Genomic DNA, 14,769 nt, shown 5'->3' on the forward strand with positions numbered 1-14,769 from the left:
CTGAAGGACGAGGGGTCACCGCAGATCTGACCGTCTTAATGTTCATCTCTCTCGCTCCTCTTTGTCTCTCTCACCAAACAAAACCACTGCACGTCGGGGTAGAACTGGCGTTTTGTGTAACAGCTTTGTCTGTCAATCAAAGCTACACTCTTAGAAATAAGGGTTCTTTAAATCCAGCACCCACTCTTCAAAATTAAGGTTCCAAAGCGATGTCATAGAAGAACCATTTATGATTCCCAAAAGAACACTGTCAACAGTTCTTTTTCTAAGTGTAAAGAACTTTTTTTTATTTTATTTTTTTATCTAAAGAACCTTCTTCTACTATAAAGAAACTGTTGTGCCATGACAGTTTCCATGGATGTTAAAGGTTCTTCAGGGAACCACAGATGTTAATAAAGAACCTTTACTTTTAAAAAGTGTAGAACCTTCAGCTTCCACAGAACCACTTTTTGGAAATTTACTATGAATTTCCAAGAGAATATCGTAGACCAACTTTTTTTTCTGTGTACTAGAGGTTTTCAGATTATTTAAACCCCACAGGCCTCATTCATAAAACATGTGCAGCTAATTTATGTGTAAATCAAGCATAAACCCATGCTTTTATTAATTAAACAAATTACTTTAACAAATGAGACTTGTAAAATGTTATCAGTACAGTACACAAATTTGAGTTGCATTTAATGCAAAAAAAAAAAATTTTCGCTGACTATTTCTCCCCATGTTTTAGTACACAAGGTATTTGTGTTTAATGCAACAATTTACTTTAGAATGGTTTTACAGATCGAAATCGTTTGACTGGACTCTACTTAAGCTCTCATTACTTACCAAGTATAGACACCTTACTGAGGAACTCTTCATACATCTTCCTCTTCCTCAACGTGCTTCCCTAGAAAAACATTGAAGAAGCAGTCAGAAGACACATGGAGGACATCAGGTAACAGAATCTGCTGGCCTCTAATCAATCTCTACGGGACAAGAATAAGAAACACGGCGCTGAGAACAATGCCGGGGGACTTTCCTCAAACACTCTGCTGAAGAAGAACTATAAACATCCAGATTAAAGGAAAGTTTGGGCTTTGTGCCTAGTCTTGTCTGTTTCGGCTCCGTCTCGCTCTTATACACAGAAACGCATTAAGTGGAGACGGTTTCGTAGGAGAGAAAAATCACAAAAGAACATCGTATTGTCTCAATTGTTTCTTCAAGACAGGAATGAGATAAATGGAGGAGAAGAGGAGACATATTTTTTAGTTTTGAGTCATCTCATGTGGCTTGCTCAGATTTTTATTTCTCTTACTGCATGTCAACAATTGTGTCATCTGAGTCCATTTAATTTTAGGAGTAAAAATGAAGAGTTCAGTGCTATCTGAAATTTTCATCTAAAATTAGGATTTTTATCAAGCTTCTATGCTAAGGTTGAGTCGTTTTACCTTAATGGCAATGTGCAGGTACTTTTACAGGCTATTAATGTGAAATAACTGAACATAAATATAGGAGGCTGATAAAAATCCCAATTTTAGATGAAAATTTCAGATGGCATTTAGAGGCTTTTGCATCTGAACTCTTCAAATGTAAAAATGGACTGTAAAACTTTCTTAATTATACCACCTTCAAATCAGAGACAACGAAACGAATATACGCAAATGTCCAGTCACTGACTGACCGTGAAGCTCTTCTCTCTTACGAGGTCAGTGACCTCTCCACCCCTGGTGTTTGAGAAGAAGATACAAAAACATCAGAACATCTAAGAAGCATGACATTGTGATCTACAGCGCTCCGCCAAGTGCTGGTCAAGCTTAATGGATTAGTTCACCCACATTTCCCAAATAAACAGTATTTATTTTCTACAGACAGACTCTGCGGAGCTTGAATAAGTGTCGGTGGGGATCTCTTTACTGGAGCAAATGAGAAAGACCATGCGTATATAATGTGAACTGAAGCATTTCTGATGGCACGTTCTATTTTAATTTATGTGTTTACATCTCTACTCAAATAACTGACCAAATACACTGTGTTTTCCTTGTACAGTAAGTTAGTCTGGGCAATGCATTGAATAATTACTATATATTGGGTATTATTAATTGGAAAACGAGGGGTGATTGTAGTTTTTTTTTAATGAATAATTAAAAAATAAATTAATATATTTAAATGAATAATATACAGTATAGCTAAAAAAATGATTTATCATTATATCTTCTATTACAATCATTATAAATTAAATTGTACAATCATAAAAAAAAACATAAAAATTCTCATTCATGTAAAAAATATAATTAAATACATATTTTTCTAAAATAATTTCAATGAAAGGCTGGAAAATATTCAGATTATTTTTCAATAAAGTCCAGTTATATTTGCACACACATTATGATGCACAGCGTCAATATTTTATGCACACTGTGGACATATGAATATGACACATTTTATAAACAGCGTTATGAATTACTGACTCTAATTGACTGCAGCTACGCACACAATAATTTATTGGTTTAATTAAGAGCAACTCAGCATAGCTGAAATCTGACAGAATGTGTGTGTGTGTGTGTGTGTGTGTGTGTTAAGAGAATAATTCAGCTTGAAAAGTCTGTGTCTGCATAAGAAAGTGGGGAAGACACTAAAGAGAAAGAAAAAAACAAACGATGGCCTGACAGAAAATTCTAAACTGGTTCCTTGTCAGGTTCTGTGGAGAACAGTTTCCACGGAAGCTTGCAGGCCATTAGAAATATTCATTTATTCATTCCCACAACACACACAAATACACACTCTTCAAACACAAACACTGCTAGAGATTACGCCGCTGAGAGAGACAGTAAGGACTAATTTAAAGAATGCCAAAGGGTGGAAAGTTTAGTCAAAAGTTTCAATCTGGAATGTCATGCTTCTCATCTGAGTGGATGGAGGGAGGCCGCGTCATTTAAAGGGACAGTTCACCCAAAAAGGACAATTCTGAGATTTCTGATGTTATTTAGTAAGTGTGTGAGTGTGTTATTACCATGAGGATGCGTCGGTAGCTGTCTCTGTCTATTCCCCACAGTTTCATGTCAGTCTTGGCTTTGACAGTAGCAGCTCGAGGAGTTCCATATATCAGGGCTAACTCTCCAAAACTACCACCCTCTCCAATACTAGTCACCCATTCACCGTTCACATACACCTGCAGAGGGAAAGACCATTGCTTATTTTTGTATAATGCACATTAATTGCATAATTTGCATAATTCGTATGGTTAATTGAACAAAACAGCATTTACAACACAATTGACTTCCATAATACTTCTGGATGAAACAGAAAAATCTTTGGGAAATAGTGACTGGTTTTATCCATTGGGCCATTTTTAGGAGTATTACGATTTTCGTCACAATTAAGCATATACCAAGATTGCCAAAATTCTTGATTCTACTTCAATGTAAAATAAAATCTAAATTGCATTAATAATGCAATGTAATGTAATATGATAATATAATTTATTGAAAAACAATTTTTTTTGAAGTGCATTTATTATCATGACATGTATATTGTCATGACTGTAATGGTACCTTCACACATTTCTTGTGAAATTCACCTTTTACATTTTGAATAATATTATAAAAATGAATACTGTGTCCATCACTCTTGTTTCATATCAGTGATAGTCAAGGGCATTCATAGTCAGACAGGTGATCTGATAACACACTCGCTCCTTCTATCTTCTCAACCTGGTTGGATCCTCTAAGGTGTCTTACGAGGAATTAGATAACACCTTAAGACTCTTTCCCCAGTTTTGTCTTCCCTTTTGGCATAACCGTAAGATGCTACCAATATCTCAGTTAATCTGTGTGTCAGCATGTGGTTTTCAACAGCCACACACAGAGAAGCATTTTCCACAGAGGCTGGTTAGGTTTCACCTGTGGACACACAATCCAGTCGTTGAATTGATAACAAAAGAAAGCTAACACATGGGGCAGAAATAAATGCTCATCTTCTGTCCAGCCTGGGCCGGGCGGCCTGCCAGCCATCTCAAACACATTCCACGGGTATCTCTTCTCTTCAGACCGGCCACTGGAACAGGTTTGGGTCACAGCCTCCTTAGAGACGGCCAACATGTCACTCAAGGTGAGAAAGTGGGCTTACTATTCTGGCAATAAGCCCACTGTCACATATTAGAGGGATAGTTCACCCAAAAATTTAATTTCTGTCATAATTTACCCACTCTCAAGTTTTTCCAGACCTATGAGAGTTTCTTTCTTCTGTTGAACACAAAAGAAGATTTCTGATGAACGTTGGTAACCAAACAAGTTGCTGGTAGCCATTGACTTCTAAAGAATTTTGTTTTTCTATACTATGGAAGTCAATGGCTGCCAGCAACTTGTTTGGTTACCAACATTCTTCAAAATATCTTTGTGTGTGTGTGTTTGTGTGTGTGTGTGTGTGTGAGTGTTTAGCAGAAGTTTGGAATTCATACAGGGGTCTGGAACAACTTGAGGGTGAGTAAATGATGATAAATGTTTGGGTTAACTATTCCTTCAGTCATATATTACTTTAAGTGACAGAAAGTGCCTGTTTTCTTCATGAGAGTGTGTGCATGTTAATGAATTCCAACTTTCCCGATTAGCATGCAGTACGACGCGCTCCAAAGTCACAGCAGATTTATCCTTTCTGCTAATGAGAGACATCACCGTCGTCTTCGAGATGCATTCCAGCACGTTTGCGTATGTCTGAGAGGTTTATGGAGCTGTGTCTTCTCACTTGTACACATGAGAAGATGGGTTAATCTCTGTATTTTGCCTGTTTTTGACAGCATTAGCATGGTGTACGGTGGACTGAGCGAGCAGGGCTCTGCTGGTCTCTGTCCCAAGAGCTTGATACGCCGCAGTCTGATGTGGCAGTGACCCAGCGCTGACTCGGCGTGCCCTCAGAGCCCATCCAGAGCAGAGGAGAAATATTAGTACTGATATATCACACATACACAAGACTGTGTATAACATAATTAATACTGAGATCAGCAGGGTTTTCTTGATCTTGTAAAATAAAATAAAGCTTGACGAATTATGTAAACATACTCTAAAATCTCAGAAATTGTCAATGTTATGACGTCAAGCATGAGCACATTAACATATGATTGCTCACATTTATGCTCTACTGTTTTTTTCAAGGAAATAAGCACTTTTATTCAGCAAGGATGCATTAAATTGATTAAAAGTCACATATATATTTTATTCATATTCATGCACATTTACTATTCATTATTTAGCAACTTGGTAAATTAGCCGTTAGTTGTTTTTACATGTAATGAGATAATTTATATATCTTCAATGTACACTAGCAAAAACAGTCTGTTTAAATGGTCGTAGAGGGCGTGGAAAATGGTCATAACAACTAAACCATGACTGTTTTCAGTTCGAGAAGCCCTGACTGCAATTATTAATGGACTCTTGGGGGAAAATGAAATGCTAGAATAGATTGGAAAAGGCCCCTGTAAACTAAACAATCCTGTTTACCACTAACTGGAAATTATTTCAGATTCCCAGGGTGATAAACACAACTTCTGAGAGAACAAAAAAAGAAATGCATTTACAAAGAAAATCTATTTTAAAGCTTCTTATCTTCTCTTTAAAACAAAACATGGGAAGTGGATTCTCAGTGGAGATAATAACACATCATTTCACTTGAACTTTATCCATGGCCCATCCATTTTGGGAAGATAAAACAATGGCAGTAAGAGGTCCAGGTTCTTTTTTTTTCTTTTTCTTTTTTTGTAGTGTTATAAACAGTGGGTAAGATTTTTATCATACAGCACAGATCTACTATTAGATGTCACCCAAACTGGGTGAATGTCACAAAAAAAAGCCCAGGTAACATTTCACTCCACTCCAAGTCAATAGGGAAAACCCAATTTAACTTTGCATTAAGGAAATTGGTACACAACAGTCGTTAGTATATTGATTTTTCATTATTACTGCAGTATTGCAGATGTCGACATGTTCTTTGCTTTCTTAGGCCTTACTGAAGTTGGCTTGATGAGTTTATCTTAATAAGTTTCATGTACGACAGCATACGTGTGGGTTTGGCTGTAGAAACAGGTATGAAATACTGAACTCACATCAACTTCTCCTTGATCAATCACATAGAAGTTGTCCCCTTCATCTCCTAAAAACGAAAAAAGAGAAAAGTGAGTTTGCTCCAATCAGGAAAAAGACTACCGATAAATAGCAATATTTCCTTCTTCCTTTTGCTTGTTTTTCTGCTCAGTTGTGAAAATCCGTTTAAAACACTGAACATACACTACTATTTCAAAGTTTGGGGTCGCTAAGATTTTAAGTCTCACCAAAAAATACTGAACCCAAACTTTTGAATGGTTGACTGTAAAGTTTAAATGCATTTCTATATCTGCTAAAAGTCAATTCTTTTAAGCATGCATTAGCATCTACAAGAACGAAAATAGCCTAAAAGCCACCAAACTCCAATTTTCTTTTCATGGGGCCTTTAAATCCAAGATAGAAAGGAGGAAAAGATAAATAATGTCGTCTAATTCCCAGATTCCATCTCTTCCCGACTCCCCGCTTCCCAAGAACACACAAGAGTCGTGCGTATCAAAGATAAAAGATGGCACACCACTTTAAAACCATCAGCACCTCCCAGAGCAGTGCCATCTAAATGATTCCCAGGCTCCATCTTCTGCAGCCCATTTGAGAGATTTGAATGGATGGCTGGGTGTGCCAGAAGCCAACATTTCCAAGTTAAAGGCCACAGGTTACATACAGGATTTCTGTAGGTTCAGAGGCTCTTTGATGTCTGAGTGTGTGTTGAAATTGGTGTTTGGGAGCCTGGTAGCGAGCGTGTGTGTTTGCGCATGCCGAAGAGTTAAAAGCGCCCGTGAGCCGTACGCTGTCGAGTTCACGCGGGTTCACGGGGCTAATTAACACCGAACACACTAAGCGCTCATAAATCACACAAGCAATTCATCTTAACACACTCACCGGTCACTAGTGGCTAACACACCGTTTCTCTCTCTCTCTTTCAACCCGTTCAGCTCATTTTTCTTAGTATTGTTCCTGTCTTCCTGTCTTTTATCACCTCTGCTCTGAAGTTTCTGTTTTTTGGCTAACACATCCTTGAGTCACAGAGTGCAGTCAAATATTTGACGAGAACAAAAACACACACATGCACACTTCTACACACACACACAAACAAAACTTTGCACATTCCTAGATCTATTTTATGGGCAATCTGCCCGTGTTAGATAAATGCTTCGAAACTCTGGTTGAAGAATTGCATTGCACAGAGAGTATGTAAGACGTGCATGCAGTTCATTGTTCCCTATCGCTTTATGAACTCCACATGAAACCAAAAAAGAGCTCATTGTTTGACTGTAGAAAAAACCCTCATCACCCACCATTCCTTCTAACAAAACTAAAACAATCTGCAATGCATTTGTACACTTAGTATCAGCACTTAGTTTGGACTTTGTGGTTGTTCTTCCATAGCTCAACGTGAGGGTGTCATCATTCAGCCTTGTCTTCTCCTAAAATTGCTTAGTGTGACTGTTGGCACAGGCCTTAATGTGGACAGAATAGGATAGAGAGCATTGTTCTCTGTTTGGCTTTATATTCTAGTATTCTAAATACAGTTGAGATCTTTTCTGGAGACACATTTCTGGGGTCTTTCTCTTCTGGAGAAACAACAGGAGATTCCAGCTACCGTCTCCATATGCTTTGAGATACTTCAGTCTTTCCGCTTCCAAATCAGTGTAGGGATCTCACTTTTGATAATTTGGTATATGTACTGTATGTGTGAAATTAAAAGGTTTTTCCACACTTTACCTTGCTGGATTACTGTCTCTCCGGCGATGTGTGTGACCGGGAACATGGCATCAAATATGTCACTGGGAGGAAAAAAGAGATACATTAGATTAATCTCTCATTCAATCATTGGAAATTAAAAAATAGAAGTAAACCATATAGGTAATATAGGTGTCAGCTTTATGACTGGAAAAACAAATACCAAATGCACGCTCTAGTCACAGAGCTCAAGTGCAACACGACCATGTTAAGGCTGCTGCATCACACCCTTCACCCCACGTTTTCACCGTAAAAAACACATGTGTTGAACATACAAAAGACAACAAACTAACAGTAAATGCACATACTCTGTTCTTTATGAGACACACACCCTCAAACAAGAAACAAAACCACACAACAGTGTCTGTGTGAAAGCAAAGAGTGTCGTAAGTGTTACAAGTTTATGACCCTGATAATGCCCTTCCACATGAGCCCTGACTCCAGTCCCACAATACACCTCTCTGCTTACTGCTGCCGGTGTTAGGCAGTGTTTATTCACTGCTGCTGCTGTTGTCTGTGCCTCAGTAGCTGTATTTATGTTATGTTTGCATGATAAATATGTAAATAGGTTTGACATCTCAAGGCGTACAAATTGAGGAACTAATTATGACTGTGACAAAAAAAAGTGGAAGATGAGCAACAACCAATCATATTTGACACTGTAAAAAAATATTTTTTGAAGTTGCAAATAAAACAAAAATTATTGGGGTACGTTTTACAAGAAAATATTCTTTTTACATTAGTCAGTTCAATGTTACCTGCTTCTTTGTCATTATTTGTGAAATCGTCCTGAGTAAAAATCATTTCAAAGTAAATCCTACACTAGCTTAAATTTGTATACTCTCATTTATTTATTTTCATATTATTTGAAGTTTTATTAATTTTACCATGCGTTCTTCTAATTTTTATTATTTTAAATATTTTTATTTAGTCATTTAAGCACGTAAGCTTAAAACATTTCAGCTAGATGCTAAGGCAACATTTATATTTTTCTGCTTAAGTTTTTTATCTAATGTTTCACCTAATGCGTTGTGCTGCTACTCTAGCTTTTATTGTTTTTTAATAGTTCTATTTAGCTTTAATGTACTTAAATAATTAATCAGTTAGTTAGTTTTACTTATTTTACTTCAGCTTAAACTATTTTATTTCAATTATTTGCAAAGGCAACATTTATAAATTTCTAAGGATTTTAAGCTTCGGTTTATCATCTAATATTTACATTTTATTTAGCTTCAGCTCTTTTCTAATTAGCAAAAACATTTTTTTGTTTTTGTTTTGATTTTAGTTAACAATAACAACACTGCATGTATAGCCTGAGCAAACATTGGTCATAATGCAACCAAGGCCAACAAAACATGTAGAAACAGCAAGCGGTGGTTAAAATGAGTTCCTTTGAGTTCATATTTAAGAATATAAAAGTAATTGCATGAATTTTACTTCAGAGAAAGCAGTAATGCAATGATTAGAAGCATTGAAGCTCATATTCCAGTCTTGAAAGCAAATAATGGAGCATCTGGTACTGTAGGTGGTCTTCGGTTGCAAGCACTTGGTTTTAGAGGTTTACTGAGTGTAAAGAATGTTTATTTAAAACGTTCCACCACGAGAGCTCTCATCAGCTGTCTGGCTGCGGGGATTCCCCGGCACTCGAACCCATTCACAGCCCTGCGGCATTACAAGATGTATACGATTTCAGTGGGAGATGATGATGATGGCTCCCTGGAGAACTGAACTGCGGCTATTTCAGCGAGGTGAAGTGGTTAAAACAAAGCTGTGAGTAGCCATTACAAGGACCAGGATGGTTAAACTCAAAGTGTGATGTCACAGAGTATGAAGTCAGACGGAGGAATGATCAGAGGAGTCTTGAAGTTAAAAGGAGGGAAAAGGCACTGGGAAGGTGGCTGGTGATGAGCGGTGGTGAGATCGGTCTTAAATTTGAGAAAGGTGTGGGTGGGAAGTGTTTGAGAAGTACTACAAGGTTGGATAAGAAAAAAAAATATAATATATATATATATATATATATATATATATATATATATATATATATATATATATATATATATATATATATATATATATATATATATTCTGAATGCCATGTGGATTTACACAAACTGAGAAAGTGTTACTTTGTGCACCGCTCTCCCCTACATTAAAGGGTTTACTTTTATTTGTTTGCACTCACAATATCAATAAAATGTTGTGCTTTTATAAAATAAAGAAAACAAACATGATTTTATTTAAATATTCAGTTATTTTTGTTAAACCTGTTATACTGGCTACTGTTTAAACTAAATTTCAATATTGTGATATAATTGTATACCGTGATAAAAGCATTAGCAATGTGAACATTTCATAGTGGCATCAGAATGGGGAAGAAAGAGGATTTAAGTGACCAGTGGAATGGTTGTTGGTGCCAGGCGGGCTGGTCTGAGTATCTGAAAAATTGCTGATCTACGGGGATTTTCACACACAACCATCTCTAGGGTTTACAGAGAATGGTCTGAAAAAGAGAAAATATCCAGTGAGCGGTAGTAGTGTGGACAAAATTGCTTTGTTGATGTCAGAGGTCAGAGGATAATATGCAGACTTGTTAGAGATGATAGAAAGGCAAAAGTTACTCAAATAACCACTCGTTACAACCAAGGTATGTAGAATACCATCTTTTAATACGATATATCAAACCCTGAAGCAGATGGGCAACGGCAGCATAAGGTCACACCAGGTGCCGCTCCTGTCAGCTAAGAACAGGAAATGGAGGCTATAATACGGACAGGCTCACCAAAATTGGTCAGTAGAAGATTGGAAAAATATTGCCTGGTCTGATGAGTCTCGATTTCTGCTGCAACATTCAGATGCTAGGGTCAGAATTTGACGTAAAGAACATGAAAGCATGGATCCATCCTGCCTTGTCTCAGTGGTTCAGGATGGTGGTGGTTTACTGGTGTGGGGGATATTTTTTATTGGCACACTTTGTGCCCCTTAGTACCAATTGAGCATTATAAAAAGTTACCTGCAGATTTAAGCAAAATAATTAAGGGAAGTTGTGGCCTAGTGGTTAGAGAGTTTGACTCCTAACCCTAGGGTTGTGGATTTGAGTCGACTTAGGTGCCCTTGAGCAAGGCACCGAACCCCCAACTGCTCCCCGGGTGACGCAGCATAAATGGCTGCCCACTGCTCCGGGTGTGTGTTCACAGTGTGTGTGTGTGTGTGTGTGCACTTTGGATGGGTTAAATGCAGAGCATGAATTCTGAGTATGGGTCACCATACTTGGCTGTATGTCACGTCACTTTCACATTAAACGCCACGGTCTACCTGAGTATTGTTGTGACCATGTCCATCCCTTTATGATCTTCTGATGGCTACTTCCAGCAGGATAATGCTCCATGTCACAAAGCTCAAATCATCTCAGACTGGTTTCTTGAACATGACAATGAATTCACTTTACTCAAATGTCCTCCACAGTCACCAGATCTCAATCCAATAGAGCAGCTTTGGGATGTGGTGGAACACTATCATGTCAATATGGACCAAAATCTCTGAGGAATGTTCCCAACACCTTGTTGAATCTATGCCATGAAGAATTAAGGCAGTTCTGAAGGTACTAGCAAGGTATACCTAATAAAGTGGCCAGTGAGTGTATATGAGAAAAGAATAAACCATTTATGAATGAATTTACTTTCAACTGTTTCTTCACTTTTGTTTATTTTTTCCCACCAAGAGCTAAACTGCACACACATAATTGTAGGATATCATAAACAACAACCACTGTATTTTAGATGCTGGTGTCCTCACACGGATATTTCAACCGGCAATGGCACCTGGGTCAAAAACACAATGTTGTTTGACCATTTCATACTAGCACCAAGCAGCACTAACCGGCATAAACCAGTCTTGACCAACATATGCTGGTCTTTTGAGCAGGAGAAGGAATTAAAAAATTGAGGAGGAAGACAGCAACATGAGAAGGAACAAAGTTTTTGTCTGAACCTGTCCATGAATGAGTGGGAGGAGGAAAAGTTGATGGGTTTGAGTAAGAGTATATGAGTGATAAAACATATGGAGGGGTTTAGACAGAGACTACAGGGGTGTGCGATTCACCACAGAATTATGGTGGGATGCACTGAAGAACATGAGACGCGTCAGTGTGGATGTTGAAGTCACTATGAAGGATAAGAGCACAGGCTTCTGGGAAAAACAATGAGTAGAGTATTCACAGTTCACATCCAAAAACCACAAACTAATAGAGCGAGTGACGTTCACTGCTGTTTGATGACGTACTGCCACGGGGCATAATTGACGAGATTCAAAAGTTGTTGTTTTTTTCTTTTTCTTTTATTCATCAAGGACACATTAAACAGATCAAAAGTGACTGTAAAATACATGAACAATGTTACAAAGGACTCCTATTTAAAAAAAAAAAAAAAAAACTGTTTCTATTCAAAGATTTCTGAAAATATTACAGTTTCCATAAAAATATTAAGCAGCAACTGTTAACATTGATAATCATAAAAGTGTTTCTTTAGCATTAAATCACCATATGAGTGTAATGATGCTGAAAATTCAGCTTCGACTAATAAATTAAATTTTAAAATATATTTTAATAAAAACAGTTGTTTTCAATTGTAATATTTCAAAATAATAAAGTTTTTAATGTATTTTTTATCAAACAAATACAGCCATGGTGACTTTTAAAAAAAAACTATTTATTTGAAAAACATTAAAAATAAAATTGTTTTTTAAACAAACATTTTTGGGCAATTATACTTAAAACTAAGAATAAGTGCGATCAGAATTTTGACTGATTTGTTCTAGTGTGCTTTATTCTGCTCAATGATTGAAGCTGACATGTAAAGCTACCAATCCCAGCTTGTGTTGTTTTTTGTGTCATTCAGGGACATTTATTCTTTGCTGAAGACCCTATGAAGGAAAAGATGAGATGTCGCCGAGCGTCTGCACAGTGGTCTCTAAATGACTGTTTTCATGTGCATATGTGCGACCGCAAAATCTAATGAGGCTCCTAAATCATCACCTCTTCTTTAACTGAATCTCTCTCTTTCAAAGGGAAAGTGTTAAAAGCACCAACATTACTGTAAGTCTCCTTTATTTCTCCACACAAGCCTGAGCCTGCCTTACACTCGCAAACGTCAAGAGAAAAACCACTGAATGCAAAGAAACAAACCCTTTAGCCTTAAGACAGTAAAAGCTAAGTAGAGCATGTTTTGGATCCCATTGTATGAACAATGCCACACCAGGTCTGGGTGTTTGCTTCATTTGCTACTGTGCGTGCTGTGTGTTAAACAGATGACAGAGTCAGACTCTTAGTCACACACCTGTGTCCTTTTAAGAGATCAACCCTGAGACACGCTATCTGCGAGACACAGCCACTTAATAAGGAAAGATGCTTACAAACAGGTCTAAATCAGCTCCATTTGGTCAGTTAATCAAGTCTATACGTCTGTCTGTCTCCCTGTTTGTCTTCAGTGATGGGTGGATTCATTTACAGTGGAACCATTCAAACCAAAGAAGTCCAAATGAGTACCTGACTGTCAGAAAGACTGATTAAATGGCATTTAATCATGTTGAATGAATGAGTATTCATAGCGTTGACGACTCAAGCATCAAACCTTCACACTGCAGTTTATTGCAATTGCAGCGAATGTGTCAAGCTCATCGTGCACGAATCACAGCACAGACAAGACCAAATACACCTCACAAGCAGCTGAAGGAGACAGTGGGCTTTAAAGCAGGAAAAAGCAAGAATGCAGGAATGTTTGGGAGGGAGGAAAAACAACAGAAAGACAGGAGGAAGCCAGAGGAAAAGAGAGACAGACTGAAACAGAGGGAAGGAGAAACAATGGTCATAATTGTCAGTTTCAGACAATTGAATCCACTGTTTAACATCACCATACGGAGGAAATAATCAGAATGATACTAATGAGATTAAAAGCAGAGCAAATGGCTTTATTCAGTCTCTCGTCTCTTCATCTCCAGAGAAATAAAGAAATATTGTCTCCACAAGAGTCTTAGAAGATATCCCAGCAATATGCAAGGAGACACCATGCAAATCTTGCAATTAAATGCCAAAGATCGGAGTATAAATGCAAATGTTTCTCATTCAATCCTTGCAACACAAAATGATCTGAGCTGGTATCCACATTCATTTTAAATCTACATCGTTCAAAGTTTAAGAGCCAGTAATACTTTAAAAATAAAGAAATTAATGCTCCGCTATTAACAGCAATTATACAGTTACATTATGCTATTAAACTTTTGTCATGGTTTCCACAAAAATGATATCATATTAAGCAGCACAACTGTTTTCAGCATGCATTACAAAAAGAAATGTTTCTTGAGCAGCTGATCAGCATCAGAATGATTTCTGAAGGATCATGTGACACTGAAGACTGCAGTAATGATGCTGAAAATTAGGTAATAAATTGCATCTTAAAATATGTTGTAATAAAACAAGTATTTTATATTGTAATAATAAAATTTAAAAAAAATCTTAAATTAGCTTCAAAAACATCTTACAGACCTCAAACTGTTGAATAATACTCTCACTGTAGGTCAACATTTGATTGATTTTTGCCTGAGACAATGTTAATACATGGACAAACCCACATGAATTCTCCAGGGCTATGAAAGATCAACATCTGAGCAATGTGATTTGCAGTTCAGTATGACATTGCAAAATGGAAAAACAGATCCTTACATATTTGGCACACGTTATCAAGTTAAAAAGTAACAGATTATGACATTGTCAAAAAGAGGTCAGACCAACAGAGGAAATTCAGCTAAAGTTATGCACTAATAAAACGTACCTTCCCACAATTTTCATCTATGTCAATTATGTCTTACGTCTTTTTACATCATTCTACTATTTTGGTTTGTTTTTTGTTTACTTTATTTCAATTTGTTGACTTAAAAAAATCATATTCAGATTATGATTACTTTATTA

General features: G+C 37.0%; 1 protein-coding gene across 2 annotated transcripts in view; it reads right to left on the reverse strand.

The window, feature by feature from the left end:
• LOC127953934 (cAMP-dependent protein kinase type I-beta regulatory subunit-like) overlaps window positions 1–14,769 on the reverse strand; it is a 50,769-nt gene that overhangs the window by 16,929 nt on the left and 19,071 nt on the right. For both annotated transcript variants that reach the window (XM_052553314.1, XM_052553306.1), the window contains exons 5-8: window positions 7,794–7,855; window positions 6,074–6,120; window positions 2,990–3,148; window positions 826–886 (exon numbers count right to left, since the gene is read on the reverse strand). In XM_052553314.1, the coding sequence (XP_052409274.1) occupies window positions 826–886; window positions 2,990–3,148; window positions 6,074–6,120; window positions 7,794–7,855 (329 nt within the window). The remainder of the gene's footprint in view (window positions 1–825; window positions 887–2,989; window positions 3,149–6,073; window positions 6,121–7,793; window positions 7,856–14,769) is intronic.

The sequence above is a fragment of the Carassius gibelio genome, chromosome A3, assembly GCF_023724105.1.
Source record: "Carassius gibelio isolate Cgi1373 ecotype wild population from Czech Republic chromosome A3, carGib1.2-hapl.c, whole genome shotgun sequence".
Lineage (NCBI taxonomy): Eukaryota > Metazoa > Chordata > Actinopteri > Cypriniformes > Cyprinidae > Carassius > Carassius gibelio.